This window comes from Bubalus bubalis, chromosome 13 (assembly GCF_019923935.1).
Source record: "Bubalus bubalis isolate 160015118507 breed Murrah chromosome 13, NDDB_SH_1, whole genome shotgun sequence".
In the NCBI taxonomy this organism is placed as follows: Eukaryota; Metazoa; Chordata; class Mammalia; order Artiodactyla; family Bovidae; genus Bubalus; species Bubalus bubalis.
Window position 1 is genome coordinate 57,996,741 of NC_059169.1, and position 14,012 is coordinate 58,010,752.

Here is a 14,012-nt window from a genome sequence, read left to right on the forward strand (position 1 = left end):
CCCAGAGCAACCAAAAACAACTATAAGCAAACAGATTTGAGCTAAGTATTTGGGCTAAGTACTACTGGACTGTGCATGCATGCTAAATTGCTTCAGTCATGTCCAACTCTTTGTGACTCTATGGACCATAGCCTGCCTGGCTCCTCTGTCCATGGGATTCTCCAGGCAAGAATACTGGAGTGGGTTGTCCAGGGGATCTTCCCGACCCAGGGATCAAACCTGTATCTCTTACATCTCCTTCATCCGCAGGCAGGTTCTTTACCACTAGCGCCACCTGGGAAGCCCCACTACTGGGCTAAGTACTTTTATGCATTTTATCTCATTTAATCCCCCTAAACAACCTTAGGATGTCAGGAAACTTGGACCCAGAGAGGTGGTTCACTTTGCCCAGAATCACACAGCCAGCAGGTGATAGGAGCCAGGATGTAGACTCCAGAGCCCATGACCTTCAACTCTGGGCTACACTGCCTTTCTGCCTTCTCATGCCTTTTAAAATTGTTCTTGATGTCATAATACAGGCTTTTCAAAACATACTTGCTTTCTGGATCATGAGTTTTTGAGCAAAAAATATTCGTTTTAATGTCTACATGCATAACGACAGATGAAGTGCATGGATGGTGATGTGCTAGAAGGCCACTCGTCTGCAGTCTCTGGCATATCAGCCAGGACTGGCTTCCCAACGAGATCCGTGGAACTCTCTGGGCCTCATCTCTGAAATGGTAGTAACTACAGTCCTTGTCTCATAGAAGTTCTGTAAGAGTTAAATGAGAGCCAGTACATATAAAACACTTATCCTCTGCTTTTCAGTTGCTAAGTCATGTCTGACTCTTTGCGACCCTATGGACTGCAGCACGCCAGGCCTCCCTGTCCTTCACTATCTCCTGGAGCTTGCTCAGATTCATGTCCATTGACTCGGTGACGCCATCCAACCATCTCATCCTCTGCTGCCCCCTTCTCCTGTCCTCCATCTTTCCCAGCATCAGGGTCTTTTCTAATGAGTCGGCTCTTCACATCAGGTGGCCAAAGTTAGGTGCTTAATAAGTTTCAATAATAAGGAAAAAAAAAAAAAAACCAACCCAGGCCATACAGTCTACTGGCCATAATCTTTCATTTGGCTGTAAGTAGATTCTAAATACCATTTCTCTTTTCCTCACCTCACTTATCCAAAGACTTTTTCACACTCACAAAAGAGGATTTCTCAAAGAGGTAGCAATCTCTGATTATCTCACATGTTTTCAGTGAAGAGGACAAGGCATGTAGAACATGAAAGGCCTAAGAAAAAGGGATAATAAGCAGCCACACAACTTTTTAAAAGGCCTGCGTGCAAACCTAAGACTTTGATCTTCAGACATGGAAGGCGAGCTTTGGAGCCATAACGTGCGTGACATGGGCTAAGGACGGGAGTATGACACCCTCTCACCCCCACACTGAGTCTGTACAAGCCCATCATTCTGTAAGTGCCATGGGGGTGGGGGGTAACCAGAAAGCAGGACACCTGGGTGGTGGCCAGGGAAGACGAGCTGGAGCAGAATGACTGGCTGGCAAAGGTTTTAGCCTCCATTCAAGAAGTCCTAGGTTGGGTCCAAACCTCCCTTCCCAGATTTGGTTTTCATTTTACCTCGTCCTGGTGAGCCAGCCAATGACTCTCTAAGCATCTCATCTTCAACCCCTCCCCATCATTCCCCTGAGTCCCTCTATCAGATCTGTCCTCTCCCTTCCCATCTGATCCCCCCAGGACTTCCCATCACCTTAGGACCCAGATTTCCTCCCCTGCCTCACCATGGTGCTCCCTCTTAACTGCCGTCCATTGAAACCATGTGGGTTTGTTTAGTCAACCAGAGTATAAGCACCTCCCTGGAGGAGGAAATGGCACCTCACTCCAGGATTTTTGCCTGGGAAATCCCATGGACAGAGGAGCATGGCGGGCTACAGTCCATGGGGTCATACAGAGTCAGACACGACTGGGCATGATAAACACCTTTCAGCAGGATGCAATACAATGTTGTAGTGAAAATAAGAATAACAGGAATTACAAATATTTTCTAATTTTCCTTGTTATGGCTTCTTAGATACACTCATTATTTAAAAGTGGACAGTTCATTTCCAAATACATGGGGTTTTTGAAGTATCTTTGATATTAATTTCTCATTTAAATGCTTTCTTTTCTGCAATCACCTGCAGTGTTTTTTTCAGTCTTTTAATTTTATCGAGGCTTTCAATGGCTAAGTCAAAGAATCTCTCTTGGTAAATGTCACATTGCACTTGAAAATACGTGGGTTACTTTCAAACATCTTTTGATAGTGATTTCTAACAATTCCACAGGGATAAGAGAACAGACTCTGTATGATTTCAATACCTTCAGACCATGACATTTCTGCACCTTGATTTATGTCCCTGAATATGCGCCAGTGTCTCCTGTTTTATACCTATGGGAACTTGAATAGAACTTGTATCCTGCTGTTGTGTTAAAATTGTATAAATCTTAATTATGTTGAATTGGTTCATACTGCTTCTCAGGTCTACTGTATCCTTCTACTTTTCCGTCTATTCATTCTATTAATTTTTGAGAGTCTGATTTTGAAACTACAATTAAAAATCTTATCTACCTAAAAAATAATCGTAATGCACTTAACTTTGTTCTGTATTTTCCAAGTCCCCTGTAAATGTGCTACCATACTTTCATAATCTAAAAAAGAATAAACAGGAATAATAAGCAGACAGAAATTTGAGACTTGGGTCTAGTCCTGGGCTTGCCATCATCTAGCTATGAGGGGAAGAATAATTATCTGTGAGCTTCAGTTTCTCATTTATAAAACAAGCTCTCTTTAATCTCTAAAATATCTTAAGTTCTTAAAATTTTTTTTGAAGTATAGTTGATTTACAGTGTGTTAGTTTCTGCTGTACAGCAAAGTGAATCGGCTATACATATACACATATCCACTCTTTTTTAGATTCTTTTCCCACATAGTTCATTAGAGTATTGAGTAGAGTTCCCTGTGCTATACAGCAGGTCATTATCTATTTTATATACACTAATATTTATACGTAAGTCTCAAGCTCCCAATTTATCCCTCCTCTGTCCTTTCCCCACTGGTAACCATAAGTTTGTTTTCTACATCTGTGACTCTATTTCTGTTTTGTAAATAAGTTCATTTATACCATTTTTTAAGAGTCCACAATATCATATGATATTTAGAATGTCTTAAATTCTACGTGAATGAATCACTCACAGTGACTAGACCCAGGCACGTCGAGGCTGAGGCCCGCACCTCCACATCCCCTTCCATCAGCTGTAAACCCTTATGCGTTCTCCTTCATCTCCTTTTATCAATCTTCCATGAGCTTCGTGAGGCGGGCTGAGGGTTGAGTGTTTGCTGAATCCTGACCCAGAAAATTAATCCTGAACCATGAATGGGAGGGAACGGGACTTCCCTGTAGGAGATGAAACAGGCCTGCGTGGTGGGAAAGCCACAGAGCCGGCAGCACTATTCGTGGAGCATGCCAGTTCACTATTTGATTCGCTGTCCTCCTGAGGTTGGTCCTATATAGGCTTGCTTGTCCCCGTGGGGTCTCTACCCCCTCAAAGGGTCTATCTACTCCCTCTGCAGGTTTGGGGCCTGAACCAGCTTCATTCACATCATCCCTGGTTCCCAAAGACATTGTGAGATTGGAGTCAGATTCCCCCTACAGCTGCTAAGTTCTTTCTTCTTTCCTCCCCCAACCCCAGTTCAACTTTAACCCAACCAGTGGACTCTGAGATCGCTGGTGACAAGCGTAAACCCAAAAAGTGAGGCCAATGCTCTCCCAAACCTGTCCCCTCGAGGACTTCTGCTCCTTCCTCTAGGAACCCACAGTGATCCACCGTGGCTCACTAACAGTAACCTTCTGAAATGCCAACCTACGTAGCCTCTTCTATCCCAGATCTGAAAACACATGAGAGAGAAAATTCTGAGCTTCAGTTTCCTTATGGGGAAATTGTGGCCATCTTGTAGAATTGTTGCACAGATTAGGGGTAATGTATGGAATGGAACGCACACAACTTTGGCCCTAGAAGATCACTGGTTCAATCTCTTACAGCTATCATCATGAAGTAGTCAACTGCATTCAAGGTGACAAAACATCCCATGAGGATTCTAGACATGGTACGGAGAAGTGACTATTGAAGCTCATTAGGAAGTACCACCTGGACCCCAGTCTAAATCGATCACACGCTTCCTTCTAGTCCAGTCCACCAGGTTCTGCTTTTTCACTTAAAAGGGCAGTGAAGTTGATCAGGTTGGCCAAAAGGTTCATCTGGCTTTTTCCATAATATCTTATGGAAAGATGTATTGGCCTAACCCAATACATGAAAACCACAGACCAAGGCCCATGTTTCAAGAAACAGTCTCTCCAGCCCATGGATACATAACTAAGATGTGCCTTTCCAAGAAAAGGTGCATGTTTTACAAGGGATTTGTTTACATATTATCTCAGGATCTTGTGTCAGGATAGGAGTTTCTAGATTTGGTCATGAAAATGCCCATTCAATTAAAAAAAAAAAAATCTGTGAACATGGGCCAAAGACAATTGGGGCGGTTCTGTCAATGTTCTGGAGGAATCTCCCCAAATTGTGGGTTGCCACCTTTTGGTCTTCCTACTCCGGGGAAGCTAACATTGAACTTTGCTCAAAAGATCCCTCTCAAAATCACCCAGCAAGACTTCCTATGACTCAGCCTTTTGGTTCAATTTAAACACACAATGGAACGTTTGATAGGAATTACAGGAGACAGTTAATTCATTAGCAACAATTATTCATTGGACTCCCTGTATTCCTAGGAAGAGTGGGGAATGAGGAAAATCTCACAAAGCGTAGGAAAGTGGCAAAAAGGCATTGGCAAATGAGCTCGCTCTGTTGAGATCTCTGCATGAAATATTAATAAGGGCTGTTGTTGGAAGACTCACATGGGTGGCGAGGACTTCCTTATCCCATCATTATATAACAGAAGCAAGACGTTTCCCAAGTGAGCAGCCACTTCTGGTTTGTGATGAAAGCTTCTTGGGGGCAGCCAGATTTACACTGCTGTTGTTAAAGCTCAAAGTCCTATTCAGGTGGGCTTGGGTGAAGTGGTCATCTTTTAAGTCTTTGTATTCATTTGAGGTTTTGCGTGTGCCAAGTTAAAATTCTCTGGAGCCTGTCTGATTTGAGTCTGCCTAGGTATACCCACATGAGACGTGGGTACAAATTGTATACTTAGAAGCAGTGTGATAAATATTAAAGCGTGAAGTATGTGATCAAATTTCCAAAAGATGAGGTCATCTTAAATTACAGCTTCTCTCTGACATTGACCTACATCTAGCCCCAGGAGAGGTTGGCTTTTGCAGTGCTTAAACCGGTAAAACTTGTATTTTCTAGCTAGAAAAATCAGATACGGGACATAAAATTGTTTCAGCATAAAAAGAATAGACAGCCATGCTGGTAGTCAATTAAATTTGGGTCCTTGAATATATTTCTCATTAACTACCATTAATGATTGTTTTGTTTTTGCCTTGTTAATTTTACATACCCCACTGGTGCACAAAACTGCTTCTCCCAAATGATCTAGACCTAATACATCCTTAATGATTCAGGCCTTCCTTTCTCTGCCAATTTGGTGATGTAAACAATAGAGAAATGCAATTAGGCAACTTCTCAGAGTTCCTAGAGGCCTCTGCCTCCGTATTTTGTAGGCCAACCCCGTCTCCCCTCCCCCACAAAACACTCCCCTCCACTGCCCCTGCAAGAGTGTTTCAGAAATGGAATGTCAAACCATGTAGAAGGGAATATAATTCCCTTTCTTTTTTAAAAAATTGAAGTAGAGTTGATTTACAATGTCGTGTGTGTCAGTCGTTCAGTTGTGTCCAACACTTTGTGACCCCCATGGACTGTAGCCCACCAGGCTCCTCTGTCCATAGGATTTTCTAGGCAAGAATACTGGAGTGGGTTGCCATGCCCTTCTTCAGGGGATCTTCCCGACCCAGGGATCAAACCCGGGGCTCCCTCATTTCAGGCAGATTCTTTGCCGTCTGAACAATGCTGTGTTACAGAGAACATTTTTGGGCTGGGCAAAATGTTTGTTTGGACCTGGATGGGTAGGGTGGGGAGGGAGGTGGGAGGGGGATTCAGGATGGTGGGGACACATGTATACCTATGGTTGATTCATACTCATGTATGGTGGAAACCAGCACAGTATTGTGAAGTAATTATCCTCCAATTTTAAAATAAATTTTTTAAAAGTTTGGATTTTTCCATAATATCTTAGGGAAGACCCAAGCAAACTTTTTGGCCAACCCAATATTTTCTATCAAACACCTAAACACAGAATTATTTGAAACTCCAAATCTGATTTGCTTTAAACCTTTGGAAGTAGTTCCTTGAGATTCCATGGATGTCTATTAGGTTTTCTTAGCAAACCCACCATTTTAACGAAGAAAGCAATAGAGAGTACTCTACCCATGTCACCTTCCACGAGATGAGAATCCAGTTACACTGCATGTGTTCTGAAAGACTGCACTGGCTGAAGACCAAACGGAACAAGCACGGTTTTAGGGCTAACTGGGCAAAGAACGCCAGTCTGTATGGGCTGGACAGGGCTGACAGAGGAAAATAGCAGCAGTGGAGGAGTTGCTACATTTTTTTCCTTAATGAGTGATTATCGACATTATAATTAGAGTCAATTCTGCACCACGGCATACACCATTACATGTAAGACTTTTCTTAACAACCGCTCTGCATTCCTAAGTTTTTTTTTTTTGTTGTTGTTGTTGTTCATTTGGCCCTGACCTTCAGAGTTAATCCTGAGGTCCAGTGGCTTTATAATTTGTGAGAAGTGGAAGGGAAATAGTGTGCAACCACTAGGAAATTATTTCAAGCTCTTCAGAAAGAAGAAAACGTCATTTTAAGTGGTTGTCTCATTTCACTCGTTAACTCACTGGGTATTATAGGAAAGGGGAAGCAGGGCAGTTACCATTCACAGAAGGGGAAACTGGAGCCCAGATTAAATAACTGGCCAAGGTCACACAAAAGTCAGGGACAGGGCCAAGAATAGAACCCACTTCCTTCATTCCCAGGTCTCCATGCCCAAGACTGTGCAAAAGAGACGCTGCAGGTACGTATATAGAGAGGATACATAATCACCCAGTGGGTTTGACTTTACATCGTTAAATTCTAAACACAAAATGTATGTATCTTTGTTTTGCTCAATCGGTAGATACGGTAAGGCTATTTAGGCTGAATAGGGACCATGCGCACAATGCATCGTAAGATATAGGCAATGTCAACACAGTGTATCAGATTTCTCTCTACAGATTTTTATGGGTCACAGATAGCTGGTGAAGGAAACGAGACTTTCACAAGAACCCAGTATACCTAACATTTTCCATCAAAGCATGATGACACAGATGTGTTGCAACTCTATTGTAATCTATTAGTGTTGCTGATGACTTGGAAATGATAATTTGTGATGCTGAGAAGGGGAGAATTACAGTAGTCTCTCATCTAAAGAATGTCTGTTCTAAAACCCAAACCGCCATCCTTAAAGGCTGCTGGCCTTGAACCTCCTTACATTAAAGAACCAGATTCAGTTCAGTTCAGTTGCTCAGTCGTGTCTGACTCTGCGATCCCATGAATCGCAGCATGCCAGGCCTCCCTGTCCATCACCAACTCCAAGAGTTTACTCAAACTCATGTCCATCGAGTTGGTGATGCCATCCAACCATCCCACCCTCTGTTGTCCCCTTCTCCTCCTGCCCCCAATCCTTCCCAGCATCAGTCTTTTCCAATGAGTCAACTCTTCGCATGAGGTGGCCCAGGTATTGGAGTTTCAGCTTCAGCATCAGTCCTTCCAATGAACACCCAAGACTGAAAAGAACCAGATTGCCCTTCTGCAATTTCTCCTGGCTTCCTCAAATTCATCCTCCCCGTTCCCCAAAGAGGGGCCCCTTCCAAACAGGCCCATATTGTTCCTTTACAGAGCATCCTCCATGGAGCAGGCGGCCTTATCTGAGCAATTTTTCTATGAGACTGGACCAGCACTGTGACAGAGCTCACCAAGGACCATGAGATTGCAACCAGCTCACCTCGTGGGTAGTTAATAGTTCTACTTAGTTCTTCACAACCCGGGTTGGAGGGTGTGTGTGTGGGGGTGAAGTTCTAAAAATCTGGCAGGAGTCAGCTCTCATACATTCCAGTGTACCCCACCCCAGCTTCAGCCAGCACGCAAGTCAGAACCACTTCCTCCCATGATTGGAAACAATGAATGGGGCTGGCCCCAGCTCCCCAGTTATACACTTGCGTTCATTCTTACTTTTGCCTAGCTCATCTATCTTGCCTTCTTCTTCTTCCCTGCTTCTGAAAAATCATAAATTCTGTTTTCCTTGATTCCACAACCCAGCCCTACTAGATCTCTATTTCTAAAGCACAGCAAAATGACATTTTACTTTCCATAGTCTTAGCGCTCGTTTCTCAGAAACATATTAGGTAAAAGTTCTCACAGTTGTGAAACTAGCTTTGCAGTAGGGAGAACAATGTTTTCCAAGTTCCTTGAAAGTTTTGGAGCCTTACATGGAGACATTTACCCTAATGCAAGCAATAATTACAACCTTGCAAGATTCCCATGGCACTCTGTACCTTTCTCAAACACACTGCCTTATTTGAGCCTTACATACTCCCTATGAAGTGTATGTGATCACTCCTATTTCATACGAACAGAAGCTGTAAACTACACATGTGAAAAGCCCTATAAGCTCACCACCCTTCTGTGTGCTCCTTATGCTTAGGTGGACATGGGGCAAGTTAGGACAATCGATTTAGAAGTCTCTGCCAGTTGCTGGAGGTGAAAGAAATCCCACATTCCACCTCATTTGGTGTTATAGTAGAAAAATCTGCCTGCAATGAAGGAGATGTGGCTCAAGCCATGGGTTCAATCCCCGGGTTGGGAAGATCCCCTGGAGAAGGAAATGGCTAACCACTCTACTATTCTTGCCTGGAAAATTCCATGGACCAGGGAGCCTGGGGGTTACAGTCCATGGGGTTGCAAAGAGTCAGACACAACTTAGCGACTAAACACACACACAATAATAACAATGTTTTTTAAAATTCAGAACAGTCTGCTGCTTCTACTACTTTACTATCCAGATATGCAGAGAATTAAAAGGTGGGGAAGATTCTACTGTATTTTCCCTCAGCTCATTATGTATGTGAGCTCAAAAGTAACTACCTTTCCCCTATCCTTAATGTCTTAGGACAAATTCTAGGTGAATCAACAACCGCAATGTCATTCAGTTTGAGCATAGCTTAGCAGCTTAGCACATTGTTTTTAAAGGAGGCAATTTTTGTTAAATTTATTTAAGGCTCTTAGTTTTCACAAAGATGAACTACTTGAACAGTTCTGATCATTTTTAAAACTATATTTATTGGACTCCAGGAAACTATACAGTAAGTCTGAATCTTTTTACTTTAGACTCATTAACCAGCTGGCCACTTTAAACTAATGAATAGTTTTGAGCTACTTATACACATTCTAACCTCAAAACTAATGCTTTGTGTGGTCCATAGATATATCTTTTAACTAGAACCTAAAAATTAAATATCAAGAATTATTCTACATATTCAAGAGTAATATGTATATATTTATCACGTAATCTCTTTTGACAAAGAGGCACAGATAACATTCTGCAAATATGTACTGTGTAACCCAGAATAAGTAAGATTTTTACAGTCCATGCACTAGAACATCCATTATTCAAATGTCACTATCTAAAATTCCTGCCTGCAAGTGAATCTAAGTATATAAAAATAGTTCATAGAAAGTCATACTTGAAAAATTTTAGTAGTAAAAGAGGGCTTGTCTGTCAGTGTGAACTCTGATCTCTCTGCAGGATGAAATCAAGTTTTTCTATTTGCTCTCTAGTGTACAAAGGTCCCATGTATCTTTCTGAAATATCTCTACATTAAATGTACTGATTCAACCAACAAGCATCAAAGTTGGACCTGACACAGGTAAGCTACTCAGTCTACTGACTTAAAAAAATGAGAAACTCTTAAGGACACACACATTTTCTGCATTTCAAGCAACAATTCATTTGTAAGTGAATCATCACTGAAAGAGTGAAAACTTTCATTTGTGATCTGTCTTGTGATAGGAACAAAGAAAGAAAAGAAAGCCTTTAGCATTAAGAGAATACGTCAGACGGCCAAGAAACATTTACAGAAGATTTAAGGTACTGCTCTCAATCTTTGAGAGTTCCAAGAGGAATAAGATATCTTTCTAGGCCTTGGCAAGCATACTTCGTAAAATGGGAGAAGGATCCTCCTTACCACAGAGAAATTGGGAAAAAAGGTAATGTTTATAAAGTTTCACTTCAGCTGACCTAATTCCCCAAACCACATTTTATTAGCATTATTCAAACTTAACTTTATAATATTGTGTTCTGTCACTCATAATTCTTATTTTCTAACATAGCCATTAGCTCTAATCCTGAATAGAAATGAAATTTTAGATTTTCTATTGTCAAATCACAATAAGAATATTCTTAAAAGGCTATGTTATTCTATAAAAATTCAACTCTATACCTTTATCCAAACCTAAAAGCTTAAGTTAGTTATTCTAAATGCATTTGCAAGTAATTATTGTTTAGTTGCTAAGTTGTGTCCAACTCTTTGCAACTCTATGGACTGTAGCCCACCAGGCTCCTCTGTGCATGGGATTTCCCAGGTAAAAATACCTGAGTGGGTTGCCATTTCCTTCTCCAGGGGATTTTCCCGACCCAGGGATCAAACCTGAGACACCTGCACCGGCAGGCAGATTCTTTACCACCTAGCTAACTGGGAAGCCCCAGTTGTAAGTTAGGTTAGCACAAACATCCAGGCCTTAAAGAGTCCATAAATATGGATGTCTATTTCCAAATCAGCAAAATAATAAAATCTCAGTATATTTTACTTTCTTTGGGGTTGAAACATCACAGTGGTAGAGAAGGTATTCCAGATCTGTGAGTTCTCATATTTCTATTCTTAGCAAAGGATTCACTCATATGAGAAATCAGATGTGTGAAAACAGTCACTTCTCAGGAATTACACACTCACCCAGGAACTTTCACAATCAGGATAATATGCCTTAAAAGATTAAAACACGAGATGAAGACAGGCTGAAATTGCAGGAAGTATCTAGAAAACCAAGTAGCCTCTTCTGTTCATGCTAGAATTATATCGTGTTTATTTTTTTATCAAGCTAATTAAAATAATAGCAACTCTCCCAAGCACTCTACAAGTGGGACGAAAAGCAATAAAGAAAACATTTTGGCCTTAAGCTAATCGTTGCGCAGTCTCACTACTATCTGACTACTGCACCCATCAATTCTATCTGTGTACCTTCAAACTCACTCCCGTGAACTACCATGTGTCAATCCTCCAGACTAAACAGTAATGGAAAACAGCAAACAGGGCTTGGTCATCAACAGGAAGCAAGGAAACACTGCACGGTTGAGAGAGGGCAAATACACCCCGAGCGTCGGTGTATTCAGACAGGATGCTGAATCAGCTCATAGCTCGGAGAAGACGAGTGTACCCACACCTTGGGATGTGACAGTGGAGTCAGCAAAGGGCTGTTCATGCTGAGGAGGGAGAGGAGAGCCTGAGAAAGTCAGGAAGGTTTGTGGAGAAGGTGACCCCACTGATGAGCCTGGGAAGATAAAGATGGACCTCTTAGGGGGGAGAAAGCACGTGGAAGGTCATGTCCAACGAGTGTAAGAGCACACACAGAGCCTAGGCAAGGCAATGATCACCAGTGGTGGGAAGATCTGATGTCATGCTCAATGCTTTTGGAGTGCTAAATGGGGGTCCAGTAACTGATGTAGTGATGGAGCCGAAGTCCGGGGGTGCCCGGCTGGAAAACAAGAGACGGGAGTTCCAACCCGAGTTCCAAAGAGTGGCTCAGAGGGGGACCCTCATTCTGTCCCTGTGCTCCTAGTCTAGAACTATTGGAATTATGACATGGTAAGGAAGAAGTGTAGGTAGACTGCCTACCTTTTCCCAGGGCAGGGGAAGCCTTGCCTGCTGTGGACCGCACATCCCAAGTGCCAACTCCCATCTGTGGCCGTGAAAGACCCTGGAGTCCAGATATTGAAGAGCATTCGAAAGTTATTTGAGAAACAAACTGTGCCTACCTTGCATTGGAGTGATTATGGTTACAGGGGTGCCAGAACCACGTGATGGCAGGCGTGGGGACTCCATAAATGGTGCAGGTCAGGATCTGTCTGCTGCCCAGTGGGTACAAGATTGGATCTGGGAACGATGATACAGCCCTTTCGTAAATCTGGGGTTTCACTGAAAGGAGAGAACAGGACAGAGGTTGAGAACTGGTCCAATGACTGGACCACAACACCAAGGACCATGTTCTCGCTGGTTCTGATGTCAAGGAGACAAACACATGGATGAAAACCAAACCTGTGTAATTGTCATCATAACGTCAATTGAAAAGCATTGGTGTGTTTTGAGAGCATGTAAAAACTTGATGCCATGGTACGTATGTTCTGATCACAATGATAAAAAAAAAAAAATCACATTGCTATGGGAGACAAGAAGCAACCATGAAATAGTTGGGATGGGGGCATAATGGTTTTTAAAACAATTGAAAAAATTTTAATTTTCTTTGTTATACTGACTTTAAAAATCAATTTTTATTAGAGTACAGTTGCTTTACAATGTTGTGTTAGTTTCTACTGTACAGCAAAGTGAATCAGCTATATGTTTATATATATATCCCCCCTTTTCTGGATTTCCTGCCCATTTAGGTCAGCACAGAGCACCAAATAGGGTTCCCTATTACAGACAGCAGGTTCTCATCCATTACCTATTTTATTTACTGGCTTTTGACACAAATGGTCACTAATGTCACCTCTACCAGAACCAAAAGAACGTTTGAAAAGTGTGAACGGTGAACTTACCATTGACAATCAGAGTGACAGTGAAGTTTTTGAACACATTTGCCTGCTTTATGCCCAGCAAGATGGTGTAGTCCCCTGCATCTTCGGGAGTCACATCTTTGATAATCAATGAATAGCCACGAATCAGATAGCGGGCAGACTTCTCAGTGGCCAGTGACCCGTCTTTTAACCTGTGGTTAAGCGCATGATTAGTAAGTTATTTCATACCACCTCTTAGATAACACGTCAACATTGCCATGTATGGATGTGTGCTCCAGTTTAGACATCTAGAGCCCTGGATTCCTCAACAGCCACTTAAAACATTTAGACACTGACTTAGTAAAGCCCAGTGGGGGAATTTTAGATTGGGAAACACTGCTTTGTTGATCGGCAAAGAGGAAGAAGCAAGCTGAGGGAAGAAAGACAAGTGATGATTTCATGTACCCACATGGATGCTGCTGCTACTGTGACCTAAGTATTAACCCAGAGGCACGGGCTGATTCCATCTGAGATGTTTTCTCAGAGTTCTCCATGAGGCTCCATCGCAATACAAGGGTCATTGTAAGTCAGATCAACTAGATCACTTCTCCAGATAAAAACAAAAATAGACTTTCCCATTGTGGCCTCATGTGGAGTTCTTATTAGTTATACAAATGGTCACACCAGTTGTCCCTTTCATAAGCTACAGTGAAATCAAGATTATCAAGGTTCTTTCCTCTGGGAAAGATTAAGGCACAAAACTCACAAACAAAAGGTATAAACTTAAAAATAATTTTTTTTAAACTTTAGAGACAGACTCAACGCCTAGATATCACTCAGTTACATACAGAACCGAGAGTCAGGCGAGAAGGCTCACCCCGGCTCTGCCACTGTACGCCGTGAACTTGACTAAGTCATGGATTCTCAGTTTCTCCAAGTTTCTCAAAGATCTCTTAACTGTAAAACTCTGTGATTTCATTAAATGGCACAGTTCTTTCAACGGGCATTTTTCATAGGCTTCCCTGGTGGCTCCGGGGTCAAGAATCTGCCTGTCAGTGCAGGAGATGCAGGTTTGATCCCTGGGTCGGGAAGATCCCC

The 14,012-nt window shown here is 42.2% G+C and overlaps 1 protein-coding gene across 5 annotated transcripts in view; it reads right to left on the reverse strand.

The window, feature by feature from the left end:
* The window catches only part of FLT1 (fms related receptor tyrosine kinase 1), a 206,106-nt gene that overhangs the window by 117,165 nt on the left and 74,929 nt on the right, over positions 1-14,012 (reverse strand). For all 5 annotated transcript variants that reach the window (XM_044927306.2, XM_006078571.4, XM_044927307.2 and 2 more), the window contains 2 exons: positions 12,957-13,126; positions 12,177-12,336 (listed from right to left, as the gene is read on the reverse strand). In XM_044927306.2, coding sequence (XP_044783241.2) covers positions 12,177-12,336; positions 12,957-13,126 — 330 coding nt within the window. The remainder of the gene's footprint in view (positions 1-12,176; positions 12,337-12,956; positions 13,127-14,012) is intronic.